The sequence below is a fragment of the Puma concolor genome, chromosome D1, assembly GCF_028749965.1.
Source record: "Puma concolor isolate L17-30 chromosome D1, mPumCon1.1.hap2, whole genome shotgun sequence".
Classification (NCBI taxonomy): Eukaryota; Metazoa; Chordata; class Mammalia; order Carnivora; family Felidae; genus Puma; species Puma concolor.
The window spans coordinates 56815070-56829727 of NC_141676.1; the positions used below are offsets into that span (position 1 = coordinate 56815070).

The 14658-nt window shown below is 43.4% G+C and overlaps 1 protein-coding gene across 2 annotated transcripts in view; it reads right to left on the reverse strand.

Annotated features, from left to right (window-relative positions):
• Positions 1 to 14658, reverse strand: part of CLPB (ClpB family mitochondrial disaggregase) — a 143099-nt gene that overhangs the window by 80591 nt on the left and 47850 nt on the right. Inside the window, exons 4-5 of one of the 2 annotated variants that reach the window (XM_086678222.1) lie at positions 10164 to 10267; positions 3735 to 3824 (exon numbers count right to left, since the gene is read on the reverse strand). In XM_086678222.1, the coding sequence (XP_086534348.1) occupies positions 3735 to 3824; positions 10164 to 10267 (194 nt within the window). The remainder of the gene's footprint in view (positions 1 to 3734; positions 3825 to 10163; positions 10268 to 14658) is intronic. The other variant, XM_086678223.1, reaches the window with a different exon arrangement.

The following is a 14658-nucleotide window of genomic DNA, read 5'->3' on the forward strand; positions in this document are numbered from 1 at the left end:
TATTCCTAGTTAATTAATGAAGAAACCATGACTTACAGGGTTGTATAAATTGTTTCAGGTCACAATGATATTTAATAATTGAGCTGCTCTGTTTAACTCCAAGGCTTGTACTCTTTTCTCTATGTGATTACATGACATCATTATTCCTTTTATCTATATGTTACTCATCCTTTATGATTTAAGCAGGCTGATCTTCACCGATCTCCTTTCCCTCTGTGCATTTGAGTAATGTCTAGTCTGTATCAAATTAGTTACCATTCTCTTTTTAGTCTTAAATGTTCTCAGTTGCCTCTTATGTATATTCTTGAACATGGCAGGTGCTCAATAAATACTTCCTTAGTGAGTGGATGTTGGAGTTTGTCTCCCCAAGCAGAAAACAGGTTTTTGAAGGAACAGATACTGTGTCTTACACATCTTTTTATCCTTCATACAAAGAAGGCACCCATGGTCTCTAGGTTGGCCTATGGGTGGAATACCAGACCCCACTTGAAAATGGTTCTCATAGACACCATGTTCTCTGCCCATGGACCGGAAAATTTCTCCTTAAGAACAGGACTCTGCTTATCTCATTATTACCTTCTACTAGGAGCTCAGAAAAGGTTTGAAGAATTAAAGGTAATACTGGGTCCGCACTTACTCTACTGAAGGCACATCAAGGGCAGCCTTCCCCCAAGGACCCCAAACTCATCTTCTCTCACCCCCATGAAAGGGAAGGGGGAGAACAGGAAGGTTGGCCTAGAACTTCAAGAAGACAGGTTGTTGACCCTGCCTGTGGTGCTAGGCAGTGTGGCATCCTCTCTGGGCCAAGACCCCTTCTTTGAACATAGACCTAGGTCGAGCTTTCCAGAGCCCACATGTCACCTTCATACCATCATATTCAGAGAGTGGGGCAAACTCTTAAGAATGTGTTACTCTGCTGTCTGTAGACACGTTGGCACTGTGTTTGACCCCCTTCTTCCCATCTAACTCTCACAGCAGTAACATCTCACAGCCATCTAGAGTCCCTCTGAGGTGGCCAATCATTACTCTGAGCTTAAACCTCCCCCACTGCCCCTGCTTTGCCCCCATCCCAACTAAAGCAGAATCCTTTCAGCTCCAGGGATCCTCCGGGTAGGGCTGGCAACAAGAGGAAGAGCCTGCCCTCTCTGCCTTTCAGCCAGTTATGCTACTTGGTTGGCCAAACCTGGTCCCTCTGTGCTCCCCATCTCTATACCTGCTTGCCTCTTCTCTGCCTTTTCTTCAAAATGTTAAAAACTTGCAATAAAAACAAATACAAAATGCTGTAATTAATAGCCAATTCCAAGCCAACCCAGCATCTCTACTAATAAACCTCAACACTTGCAAAAAGAACAATAAATTCTGCCTCTCTCTGGTTCTGAGGTGGTCTCTTTTATATCCAGTCCGTGTGTGTGTATGTATGTGGGTAAGTGTGTCTACATATATATTTATTTTCCTTTATTTCCCATCCAGGGAGGGGCAGAATAATGAACTGCGTGCGTCAGGGAAGATGAATCTGAGATACTAGGGAGCAGTGCAGTAAAAAGATTAAAGTGTTATTATTGTTGTTTTTTTTTCCCCCATGGTCCATTGTGACAGCTCGACCGTCATCTGTAAAAAATGTCTCAGCGAGAGATAATCATCGGAAACTCAATAAAGCGTCAGGGGGAGCCTCAGCCCCCATCAATCACTGGGTGCCTGGAAAATTTCAGCCCTCTGTCTCCCTTCCTGCTATCCATATAAATGTCTCTAATATATTTTGTGTGGTGTGTGGGACCCATCCCTGATTTGGAACTTTTGATGAAAAAATATTTATACACAAAATATGTAAATCAGTTAAAAATCACAAGACTAGTCCTTTGCCACCTCATCCCACTTTTCCTTTATTTTTATAAATGTATCAAATTTATTCTTTTTAACAAAACATGTCAACTCGTCTATCTCCCTCTCCTAGTCAACCATATATAAATATGGCTAAAAGGAGGGGAACAATTAACCTAACTGGCTGATACACTTCATCTTGAAGTTGGCTAACAGGCGTGATGGATTCACAGTGCACTGTCCATCCTGGTGACTCTGTAGTGGCTGGCACTGCTGAGAAATGAGATGTAGAACCGCTGGCCCTGGAGGAGTGACAAGGCTGTGACATTGATGAGGAAGAGGCAGGGACATTATTAAAAATAATAACTTGCCCAAATAGCTTTTGGCCTGGCAGATTCCCAAGCCTTCCAAGACTCTGGACCAGCAGAGGTTCTGGGCTAAGTGTGGGACACCTAGAGGCTGCTCTGGTGGCCAGGTTCTGTGTAAGAGCAGGAGACAGTTCCGCTGGCATTTTGGCTGCATCTCTCTGCCTCAGTTTCCTTTAGTGCCTACATCACAGGGCTGCTACGGGCACACAGCATCAGTGTTACCTGCTGCTGCAGCCACCTCATCACCATTATCTTATTATTACCTCCCCTTGCTTCTCCACCCTGCAAGGGATCAGTTCCTGTGGTGCCCTCTCCTCTAGAGCCATCAAGGCTCCTCTCTGTCTAAAGGATAAAGTCCAAGTATCTAGACCTGGCCCCAGTCTACTAATGCCACATCTTTCCCGTTCACTACTCTTCAAAATAAACCTGCTGTATGGCTGCTTCACCTGGACAAGTTCACTTAACAGCCTGAAACACATTTTTCTTTTCCTCACTGTTGTGGATATAATACACCCCCTCACACCCAACTACACCCACCTTCAGGCCCTCCATAAAACCTTCTTATACTTTGGGGCTCAGATACCATTTTATTTCCTTAACTGCTTCAACCAGAGATTCTCTTCTTTGAGCTCTGATAGTCCTTATTATCTGCACCTCTGACTGGACACTTGTCAAAGACTGTCTTGGTCCAGTCTTCAATCTTTATTATTACGATTTACTTTTCTTACTAGTATCTCACACATTTGCACAATGCCTTGTATCTTCTCAAGTGCTTTCATAAGTACTTCAATTTGATCTTTATAATAAACCAATAGTTTACTCTTTTCTATAGATGAAAAAATCAAGGCTCAGAGAAATAAAGAGAAACGCCCAAAGTCACACAGTTAGGTGATGACCAGGCCACTCCTCAGACTCTAAATATTTGGCTCTTTACAGACAACAGCTTGCTACCACTGAATAGCATTTGGAAGCCCATGTCAAAGATTCTGAATGAAGCTCCATAAAAGTATGGTGAGGATAATGATGATGATATAAAAACAGAAATTTACCTTAGTGGAATTCCTTCGATGTTCTAGGTTTTAGGCTAGGGATAAATATACTATCTCTAACTCTTCTGGTAACCTTTATTTTACAAATAAGGAGACAGAGCCTCAGAGAGGTACAAAAAAATACTGCAGGTGTCATAGCTATTAAGTGTTCTGTACTTACGGCATTAGCCCACAATCTCACTAGGAGTGAAGTTTAAGTGGCAAAATAGGGTCTTTTCCAGGGATAAAGTCCAGACGAGTTTTTAAAAGCAGTACAAGCCCAAGGCCAGAACTAACATCTGTAGACTTAAATCATGCTACTCAAAGACTGGGGACCTCTCTTACGCCCTTGGGAGGCTTATTCTTCCATCTAAATTTGTACTTTCCAAGGGGATAGAGGGGCTGGGCACACAGTGGGTGCTGGGTGATTAACTTATACTGAATAGATGAGCTAAGATGAGACGACTCCCTGGCACGTCCTGGGGAGGGGGAGAAATGTTATAGAGAGCCGTTCCATTACCGCCAGTGGGAACTCCTAGCCATCTCCTGAACTCCAGGGCACTTGTCCACTGGTTTGTGATGCGCCAGCTTGCACCGTCCTGTCCCCCATCTAAAGACACAGAGATGGGGAGGTCAGCTGGAGCAGGCCAGGGCCTACAGCCCCTGGAGCTGTGGGAAGGGGACCACCCAGGCTATTGGGGTTAGCCTTGGGAGGTACGGCCTACTCCCCAGAAGGGTCCTATACCAACCCAGCTTCTGCACGACTCATCTTTATTCAGCCACCACTTGGAGCTGAGAAGAGAAGCTGATTTATATCCTATTCTGGTCATGTTTCTGCCGTGTTTTATTGTTTTAATTGTACATATGAGAGGCGCTCAGAGTGCTCGCTTGCATTTCTGACAGCCCCAGACACCCAATGTTTATAACAGTTACTTACAAGCAGCCTGCGGCATCCTTGGCTGGGCGACTTGTTTACTGTTATCGTTAATTTATTGCCTCCTCCACCTGAGGATTGGGACCCACCACCCATCGGCCAGCCACAAGTGGAACTCTCCTGGAGTGAGCATGGGTGGGGAGCAAGGCACTGAATGGAATGTGGTCAAGATCGGGGAATGAGTTGGTAGAGAAGCAGCAGTGATCTCCACGTTCCCCTCCACATCTGTCCCCTCTATGTGCCTTTGTTTAAGCTGTGTCCCTGCTTAGAATATCCTTTCTTTTTTCCTTTCCTTTCCACCCTCCAAAGCCCAGCTCAAATCCTACTTCTAAGTACATTACCTGCTCTGATGGTGAGCCTGGAGTTTCTAGAATCTTAGAAATCACATGGCTGACAGGGGCCTTGGAGGCCATATTGTCCAATGACCCAGGGCAAGAATCCTCTATACAGAATCCCTGATGGGCAGACATCCAAGCCTCTGTCAATGCTCCTTGAGTGATGAGTTGCTCAGTACCTCCAAGGAAGGTTTGCATGGAGTCAAAACCCACTACAGTAGAGAAATTCTTCATCAAATGACATTATCCTTTACACTATGCTTTAGTTATCTCTAGTCATCCTAATAGCCCTGTAGATGAGTATTGTTATCCCTATGTTAGAGAGGAGACAACTGATATTCAAGAACCTTAAGTCACTTGCTTAAAACCATACAGCTTGTAAGTTACAGAACTTAGACGAATAGAGCTTAGATAACTGCCTGGCACCAAAGTCCGACCTTTCTCCAGGACACCATTATGCCTCTGAAGATGCCACTCTTGAGGGCTAACGACAATGGACAGAACAGTCAGGCCAGCAGGGTTTCTATGCCATGCACTCCTGTATCACTTGCACTAGCAGACCTGCCCTCTGCCCAGAAACACCAACTCTGACAAAGGTGGGAAACACTGTAATGTGCCTGACTGAGCAGGCTTCTTGCCAAGGAGCAATGGTCATATGTAAAACAGGAGAAGGGTTTCACTAGGAATGGGGCAACCAATAATAAAGTCTCAGAAAGGAGGTCACAGAAGTTTCTTTCCTTTCTAGACTGTGCCTGTGCTGAGCAGGCAGAACAGAGATAACAAGGGCACTTCTCTGATACCTTTGGCCCCCTTGTTTGGATCCTCTTTCCTCCTCACACCTTGTCCCCTCACCTCTTACCTTAACTCTTTTCCTTGGGCAATTTTAGTCACATCCACTGTAGTCCCTACCAAGTAAACGCAGGGGGCTCCTACATCCCTATCTCCTGACTTCTCCTTTGAGCTCCAGACCCATACATCCAACTGTTCACCCAAATCAGAAATTGGGATGTCACCATGGATACCTCCTTTTCCACCAATTTCCACATTCGGCTAAGAACTCAACCTCATAGTGTGTTGTTCGTATCTACTTTCTCCATTCTCAAAGATCACTTTTAAGAATCCCTAGAAATTATAAGTGCATTTTGGGGGAGACAAACATAGCTTCTCATCCAATTCTCAAAGGGGCCTATCATCCCCTAAAGGTCAAGAGCCATTGCTGATCACTCCCCTCCAATTTCATCCTCCACCCCATCAGAATGATCCATCTAAAATGCAAACGTAAACTGAGCATCTCCTTGCTTAAAATCCTTTAATGGCCTCCAGAAAACAGTGTGAGCACCCTAGAACTGTCCTACAATGTTCTTTTCATGTGGAACCCTGCTTCCCTCTCTAGTCTTACTTCTTGCGATTTTCTCAGCACTGTGGCAGGTGAGTCCACCTGCTATCACCCACCCACCCCATGTCTCTGCATGTGTTGTTCCTTCTGCCTGGAAGATCCATCCCTCTTAGTCTGCCCGTCAATCTCCCACTCATACTTAAGACCCAATTCAAAGTGACTTCCTAGATAGCAGCCTGCCCTCAAGTAGAACTCATCATTGCTTTTATCAGGGCTATCTATATTCTTTGTATGTCTACCTTTGCATTTATCACCCTGTACTGTGGTGTCTTGTTCATAGGTCTGTCTTCTCACTTGACTGGGAGCACTGTTGACTGGCTAGACCATGTATATTCATTTCTACATTCCCAGCATCTGGCAGAGTGCCTGACACTCAGTAAATGCTACTGAATTATAAAGAAATAAAACTAACAAGCAATTACAACTGTAGAACACTTTACAATTCACACGTCATATACTTTATCTCTTGATGTTCACGATACCAATAAGGCAGAAAAATGATCTATTACTGGGATTTGGGGAGATCCTTCCAAGGTCACAAACTACAACTCACCTTTCAGTACTGAGCACAGTATAAGACCCACAGAAATTCTACTAGAAATTTAGTAAATTTGATGGACTTAGCATGGCCTCTGCTCCAAAGGTGAAGGACCGTCCAACCGAGCCTTTGACTTTCCTCTGGATTTGCTTGGACACACTCTGGGCAAGGGGCTCACATCTCGTATTCTATTCTAGCTTCCTCACACATCCCATAAGTCAGGTAACCTCCTGTGAAAAAGTATGTCCAATCCAAAGGAAAGAGAACCACAAGATTCTTTTGTTTCTGTCTACTTCATCAATGAGAATGACCCAGAATTGGATACAGTAGGCAATAAATAGTGGTTGAATAGATGAAAGAATGAGATATCTTGAAAAAAAGAAAGAAAATCTGGTTAAGAAGGAGCTAAAGTCTTGGTAAGGAGAGAGGAGAGTCTTGGGATGATTCTAAAGGACTGTCACTTTTTAGGACTTAGCATACATGAAGTTGGAGGGGAGACCACATTCAAACTGATAGGTCAGGGAAAATCAGATAAGCTGCCAGAAAACTGTGGCAGGCAATGATGCAGTCTGGAATTTAACAACAACAACAAAACAAGTGCAAAGACAGGCATATCCTGCAAGCTACAAGATTGAGTTCATCAATGATTCTGACAAAATTCTAGTATTTTTTTTTAATGGTTCTTTAACACTTAGGTAATTACTGGGTATCAATATGGGTTCTCTATCGATAACACAAGGCCATGCCAGAATAATTTAGTATCTTTTGGGGAAAGGGTTACTGGGCAAAAAAAAAAAAAAAAAAAAAAAATATGGCAAATGCTAAACACATTTTTATTTTCGCAAGAAATCTAAGAAAATCTCTTAAAATTCTGTGGACAAATGGAGGCTAGAGATAAATGAAGTTTGGTGGATTCAGTTGTGAATGTTGAATAATGCTTCCAAATTGTCCTGATTATGAGGTCCAAGGCTCTGTACTGAATGGAATCCTTATGAACATTTAAAACAAAGACTAGCACATAAAGTACATGATAGCAGGGATCTTGTCTGTCTAATTCACCAATGCCTAGAACAGCGCCTGTTAAATAGCAATGTCATATGAATCCATAGAAAGCCTACACACCAAATTTGCAGATCATACAAAATGAGATACTTAACATTTTAATCTTTATTTCATAAGGAATATAATAGCCTTTTCCAATATTTTTCTTGTCTATCTACCTACCTATACAGAATGCAGTATGGCTAGTGTGAGAGTTAAAAATTCAGAGGAGGCAGGCAGGCAGCGGGAAGGAAGGAAGGAAGGAAGGAAGGAAGGAAGGAAGGAAGGAAGGAAGGAAGGAAGGAAGGAAGAAAAAAGAAGAGAAGAGGAGAAGTAAAGAAAAAGGAAGGAAGGAAGGAAGGAAGAAAGAAAATATCTACAACAGGGTTAGCAAACTACAGTCTATAGGCCAAATCCAGCCTACTGCCTATTTTGTAAATAAAGTTTTACTGGTTCATATCCATGCACATTTATTTGTGTATTGTCTGTAACTGCTTCTGCACTATAGTGGCCAAGCTGAGTAATCAAAACTGAGGCCCACAAAGCTTAAAAGCCACTATACAGCTCTTTCTAGGAAAAGTATACTGACTATGGATCTAGAATAGAATGTTGGATATGAGCATCAATCTGGAGATAACAAAGACATAAAAGAATGCAGGGGTTGGGGACTGGCGTGAAAGTAAAGGTTAGACTACACGGCTTCACAGCTCTGAGATTCTGCGAAATCAAAAATAATGATTGAAGGGCAGCTGGGTGGCTCAGTTCGTTGAGCGTCGGCTTCAGCTCAGGTCCATGATCTCACGGCTTGGGAGTTTTGAGCCCTGCATCGGGCTCTGTGCTGACAGCTCAGAGCCTGGAGCCTGCTTCTGATTCTGTATCTTCTCTCTCTCTGCCTCTCCTCTGCTTGCACTCTGTCTCTCTCAAAAATAAATAAGCATTAAAAAAATTTTTTTTTTTTAAATAATGACTGAACCCTGCTGGAATCCTGAGAGCAGGTGAGAGGGTACTTATTCAAACAATCCCTTCCCTTCCACCTGGCTCTGCTCTCTCAGCAAATGTTCCTCCTTGCTTTTTGGTGAGAGCATCTGGACAGAAGACAGAGCTGAGGACAGTAATACTGTGTTTGAGTAAAGAGAGGATAGCCCACAAAGCAAGTCTCCACATAGCAAGCTGCAAATATAGGGCAAGTTTGGTACTTATGAAATTCTCCTCTGAAACATGAAGTGAACATAATTCCTCCAGCTCAGTGGGGAATCCAAAGAGGCATAGGTCATGGCCTGCACATGGAACTGTCAGCTGAGGAGGAGAGAACAGACATATGGGCAGATGAGAGTTCAAATAACCATATAAAAGGTCAAGATTTAGAGAACATTCAAAAAAACAGCTGAGGGCAGGTTGCAATTATTGCCAAGGACAGTAAAGGCTTTGTAGAGGGTCTAGCCATAGCGGTGGAGCTTGACACAAGGAGTAGGTTTAGAGAGGTAGAGAGGTAGAGAGGTAGAGAGGTAGGGGGAGGGCAACTCGACACTTCACCAGGGCAGCAATGCTCTGATGCTCTTAACATTGCTCTCGTGCTGCTGACTTGAGAAACCTCGCTGGGGCAGCAACAACCCCTCTGCTCTGGGCTACCAGAGCTATGTCAGTCTGGCAGCCTCACTGACAGCTCTGAGGGCTGAGCGCACCACTCCCCTGACTGGACGTCCCTCCAGTCAACGTTCCGACCCTCAGGCAGTCAGTGTGGCTGGCTGTCTTCCTGGCATCACTGCCGACCCTGAAGCAGCACTGCTCGGCTGCCCTGTTGCTAGAAACAGGGGTATCTCAGCCTCTGTAAGCAACACAGGATAACAGACAGGGAGGGAGGAGACCGCCCAAACAAGCAAAAGCCCAAAAGTAAAATATTCATTTCTGCCTGTAGCCAAAGCAACCCATCCTCTCCTAGACCTCACTTTCAAAGAACCACTCACCAGAGGCAACCAAGACTGACTTCACTGACTACCCTCCGACAGACATGTGACAAACCCTAGTACGGGTGCACATTGCCTCTTTCTTCTAAAATCCAAACAACCCACATGACACCTTTGGGAGGTGCTTATGACCACTGCATTTTACAAACATAAACGTCAAGGCACAGAGAAGGTCCACATTTGTTCTGGGTCATAATGGTAAATTGAGGGGCCAGTCCCAGAGACAGGATTGCATTTTGCATATAGAAGGCGGGGGAGCAGTATTCGTAGTAGTATTCAGAGGGACTTCTGAAGCGGAGGAAATCAGTGAGGCTACTTTCTAGTTCTAGGGCAGGGACGGAACAGGGTAAGTCTGCAGGAAGTAGAAGAGGAACAAAGCCACATTCCATGCAGTTGCCTTAATTATTTTATGGAAACCTGATCCATTGTCCACTCCTCTGAGGCTCCACAGGCTGAGGCGCTTTCGGAACACCAGGTAAAAAGTACCCCCACTCCCTGCTGTGGTCATGAAGTCAGGCCTCTATCTTATTCCCCGAGACTTCTGAAAGGACATAAATTATAGAGCCACAAGGGACTGTGAAAGGCATCTATTCCAAGCCTTTTGGGTTATCCATGAGTTCCCAGAGGATAAAGAACTTATAGACTCTCACTCTGAGTTTCTGGTAGAGCTGGCACAGAGCAAGACTGCCTGGTAGCCAAAGGGAGAAGAGTGCTCAGAACAGCAGGGGAGTCTATGCTTACCTTCCAAAGAATGGATTCCCTGCTCCTTGGCAGTCTTGTAAACACTGCTGAAATCATCCCCGAGGTTTGGGTCAGCACCAGCAGCAAGGAGGACCTGCACCACACTGGAAGAAATCAGAAAGACAGAAGTGTCAAAAGCTGGAAACGCCTAGGAAGTAGAGTCTCAGATTCTGATACCTGTTTGGGGATTGGATCTGCGTCTGTTCAAGTGAGTGGTCAGGGGAAACAACATGAACTCTGCCAGTGTGAAAGTCAAGGGTAGGAAAGCTCTGAAACTTACTAGCTGAGAGGCTCTGGCCAAGTTATTTAACACCTTTCTAAGGCCCTATAGGTTTCCACAACTACAAAATACAAAGTATTTATTCAACAATTAGTTGTCAAATGCTTCCTGTGTTGTAGTCACTGTGCTAGGGTCTGTGCCCTCATGGAGGTTACAGTCTTCTGGGGAGGACGACAATTTAGCATAAAATTGTAGCAATGTGTGATCAAGGCTATGATGGAAGAAGTACCATGTGCAGTAGGAAACCAAGGGAAGGGATCAAGAAAGGCCTCCCAGAGGATGTGGTATTTAAGGTATTTAAGACTTGAAGGCTACAGAGTCGGACCTGGGATGGTGAAGTGGGAGGACTCAATGCGTTTACAGATCCTGGAGGCAAATGAGCACGGGGCTTTCCCTGAAGAAAGTAGGGCTGGAACAGAGAGTGTAAGGGAGAGAAGCATGGGAGAGGAAGCAGGCCACTGAAGGGCTTAAAGGGGAAGGGACCTGACAACATACGCCTTTCCTCCCCACCTCAAAATACAAAGACTTAGAAAAATACATACCATATTGAAATACTAAATTAAAACATCCACCTCCTTAAAATTCCAAGAGTAGCTGCTATTCACAGTTTGGTATATCCTTCCAAACCACTGCTATTAGAAAAGTCACTCCAGTGGCTGTGTGTGAATGGACTGGAGGGAGGAGGACCAGAGGCAGGGGCCTCTACAGACTCAGTGAGGTTAAATTAGGTAAATTTATAAAGCACCAAGCATAGTATCCGTGACCCAGGAAGTGTTCGTATATACGTTTACTTCACTCCTATTACAGAATATTCCTGCCAATGCTTTATTTTTTCTGTAACAAAAAAAAAAATGTGTTCACTATAAAACATTCAGAAGATATAGATAATTAAAAAGAAGGAAATATTTTAGAATATGTAACAGGGGCGCCTGGCTCAGTCAGTTAAGCAACCAACTTGTGCTTTTGGCTCAGGTCATGATCTCATGGTTCATGGGACTGAGCCCCACGTCAGGCTCTGTGCTGACAGCATGGAACCTACTTGGATTCTCTCTCTCTCTCTCTCTCTCTCTCTCTTTCTTTCTCTCTGCCCCTCTCCCCTGCTCACATGCACGGGCTCTCTCTAAATAAATAAATAAATAACCTTTAAAAAATATGTTTTAAAAAAGAATATAAAACATCCATTTTTTCAATGTATGTACATTTTTATTTACAAAAATAAGATCATACATAAATTTTCTCTGAACACACACAAACACACATATTTCCATGTTTTAAGTGTTTATCACATTGGGGTTTTTTTAATGTTTTATTTTATTTTTGAGAGAGACAGAGCAAGAGCAGGGGAGGGCAGAGAGAGAAGAAGACACAGAATCAGAAGCAGGCTCCAGACACCGAGTGTGTCTGCACAGTGTTCTGACCCCGACGCGGGGCTCAAACCCACAAACCGTGAGATCGTGACCTGAGCTGAAGTCAGATGCCTAACCAACTGAGCCACCCAGGATCCCCTGTCTACCACATTGTTTTTTAACGGCTACACAGTGTTCTACTATAAGACTATTGTATATTTTATTTAGCCAATCTCCTATTGTAAAACGTTAGATTATTTTTAATATTTCAGTAACACATGTCTGATTATTTCCTTTGGCTAAATTCATTGGAGATGAAGTCCTAGGTCAAAAGCTTAAACCTTTTTAAGGGTTTTGATAAATATCACCAAACTGAATTTCAGAAAGACTGTACCAATTTTTTTTTTTTTACTAGCAAAGGAAAAAGAGAGTAACTGTTGGGCCTTCCTTTCTCCAAAATAGGGTGTTTATCGGGGCGCCTGGGTGGCTCAGTCGGTTAAGCGTCCGACTTCAGCTCAGGTCACGATCTCGCGGTCCGTGAGTTTGAGCCCCGCGTCGGGCTCTGGGCTGATGGCTCAGAGACTGGAGCCTGCTTCCGATTCTGCCCCTCCCCCGTTCATGCTCTGTCTCTCTCTGTCTCAAAAATAAATAAACATTAAAAAAACTTTTTTTCAAAATAGGGTGTTTATTTTTCTTCATCACGTGTCAATCTGGTAAAGAGAAATGGAATCACACTGCCGTTTCAACTGAATTTCTTTGATTACTAATGAGGTTGGACTTAAAAGAATATGTTTAGGGGGCACCTGGGTGGTTCAGTTGGTTGAGTGTCTGACTTCAGCTCAGGTCACGATCTTGCGGTTCATGGGATTAAGTCCCATGTCAGGCTCTGTGCTGACAGCTCAGAGCCTGGAGCCTGCTTCAGATCTGTGTCTTCCTCTCTCTCTCTGCCCTTCCCCTGTTCGCCCTCTGTCTCTCTCTCGCAAAAATAAACATTAAAAAAAAAAAATGTTTAGTAGTTAGTTGTGTTTCTTTTTTAATGAATCACAACAGTTGATTTTATTTTCATAATGTCCTTTGACCATTTTTCTCTTAGTATGTTAATCTTTTGCTTACTGGCCTTCAGAACTGTTAATGCTTTTGAAGGCATAAGTGGTAAGCAATTCAAAAACTTACTCTAATTATTATAACTATTAAAAAGCCAAACAGTAGTTTTAGTTTTCCTCTTCTTTGTTAGATTTTCAGTATCTGTAACCATCAGTGTTGAGGGTTTTCCCTGTACTAACTGGCTTGAATTTCATTACCTTCAACAGGCAAACAACCTGGCTCAATTACTTGCTGCATAAATGAACGAATTTTAGTAATTCCCATGTCCACAGACACACACTCCTCACAGACAGATCAAAGAACCAGACACGTAGCTGAGGTGCTTCTACAACTGATCTAGCATGGTCAGGTTGAATCTCAGGTGTCTATTCACCTTACCTACAAGGATCTTAAGAAGTACCTTTCACAGGTAATCCTTGTAGGATATGGATTATAATTCCAAAGAGAAATGAGAAGTGTCTGTAAGCAGCTAAAATCCACATCTAAAACTCAGATACTGAATTCATAGCAGAGTCTGTCAGGTTCTCACTTGGAGACATATTTGTTCTTAGTTTACACGTAAGTGGGATGAGACTGTTTCCCAGAAGATTAAAAGCCAAAGGGTACAAAAAGACTGTTATACATAGGCAAATCAATTGACGGCAGTGAGAAAAAATATCTGCTAGAAAGGTAGTATGATATAGAGGTTAAGAACACTGGCTTTGGGGCGCCTGGGTGGCGCAGTCGGTTAAGCGTCCGACTTCAGCCAGGTCACGATCTCGCGGTCCGTGAGTTCGAGCCCCGCGTCGGGCTCTGGGCTGATGGCTCAGAGCCTGGAGCCTGTTTCCGATTCTGTGTCTCCCTCTCTCTCTGCCCCTCCCCCGTTCATGCTCTGTCTCTCTCTGTCCCAAAAATAAAAATAAAAACGTTGAAAAAAAAATTAAAAAAAAAAAAAAAGAAAGAAAGAAGAACACTGGCTTTAAGAGGTGCCTGGATGGCTCAGTTGGTTAAGCATCCGAGTCTTGATTTCAGCTCAGGTCATGAGCTCACAGTTCATGGGATCAAGCCCCGTGTTGGGCTCTGTACCAACAGCAGGGCATCTGCTTGGGATTCTCTCTCTCCCTTTTTCTCTCTGCCCCTCCCCTGCTCACTTGCGCTCTCAAAATAAATAAACTTAAAAAAAAAAAAAAAAGAATATGGCTTTAAAATCTGGGACAATCTGGGTTGCCTGGGTGACTCAGTCAGTTAAGCATCCAACTTCGGCTCAGGTCATGATCATGCGGTTCGTGAGTTCGAGGCCCGTGTCGGGCTCTGTGCTAACAGCTCAGAGCCTAGAGCTTGCCTCAGATTCTGTGTCTCCCTCTCTCTCTGCCCCTCCCCTGCTCTCACTCTCTCTCTCTCTCTCTCTCTCTCTCAAAAATAAACATTTAAAAATAAATAAAATAAAAATAAACAAAATAAAATAAAAAAAAACAAAATAAAATCTGGGACAATCTGAGCATCAACATGAATAATGACAGTAACGGATTACAACCCATTGAGTAAAATAAGATTCCATAATTCCATACTGAAAACAAGTTAATGGAGAGAAAGGAAAGCTCTTCCTTACTGTAGAATGACAAGTAATAAATGTAGAAGGTATGATGAAATTAGAACATCATCATTTTGCAATCTCATAATTATCAAGGATAATAAGAGCATCTGGCTTATATGGCTGTGTTAACACATGTAAAGTGCTTAGAACACCATCTGACATACAATAAGTGCTCAATAAACATTGGTTATT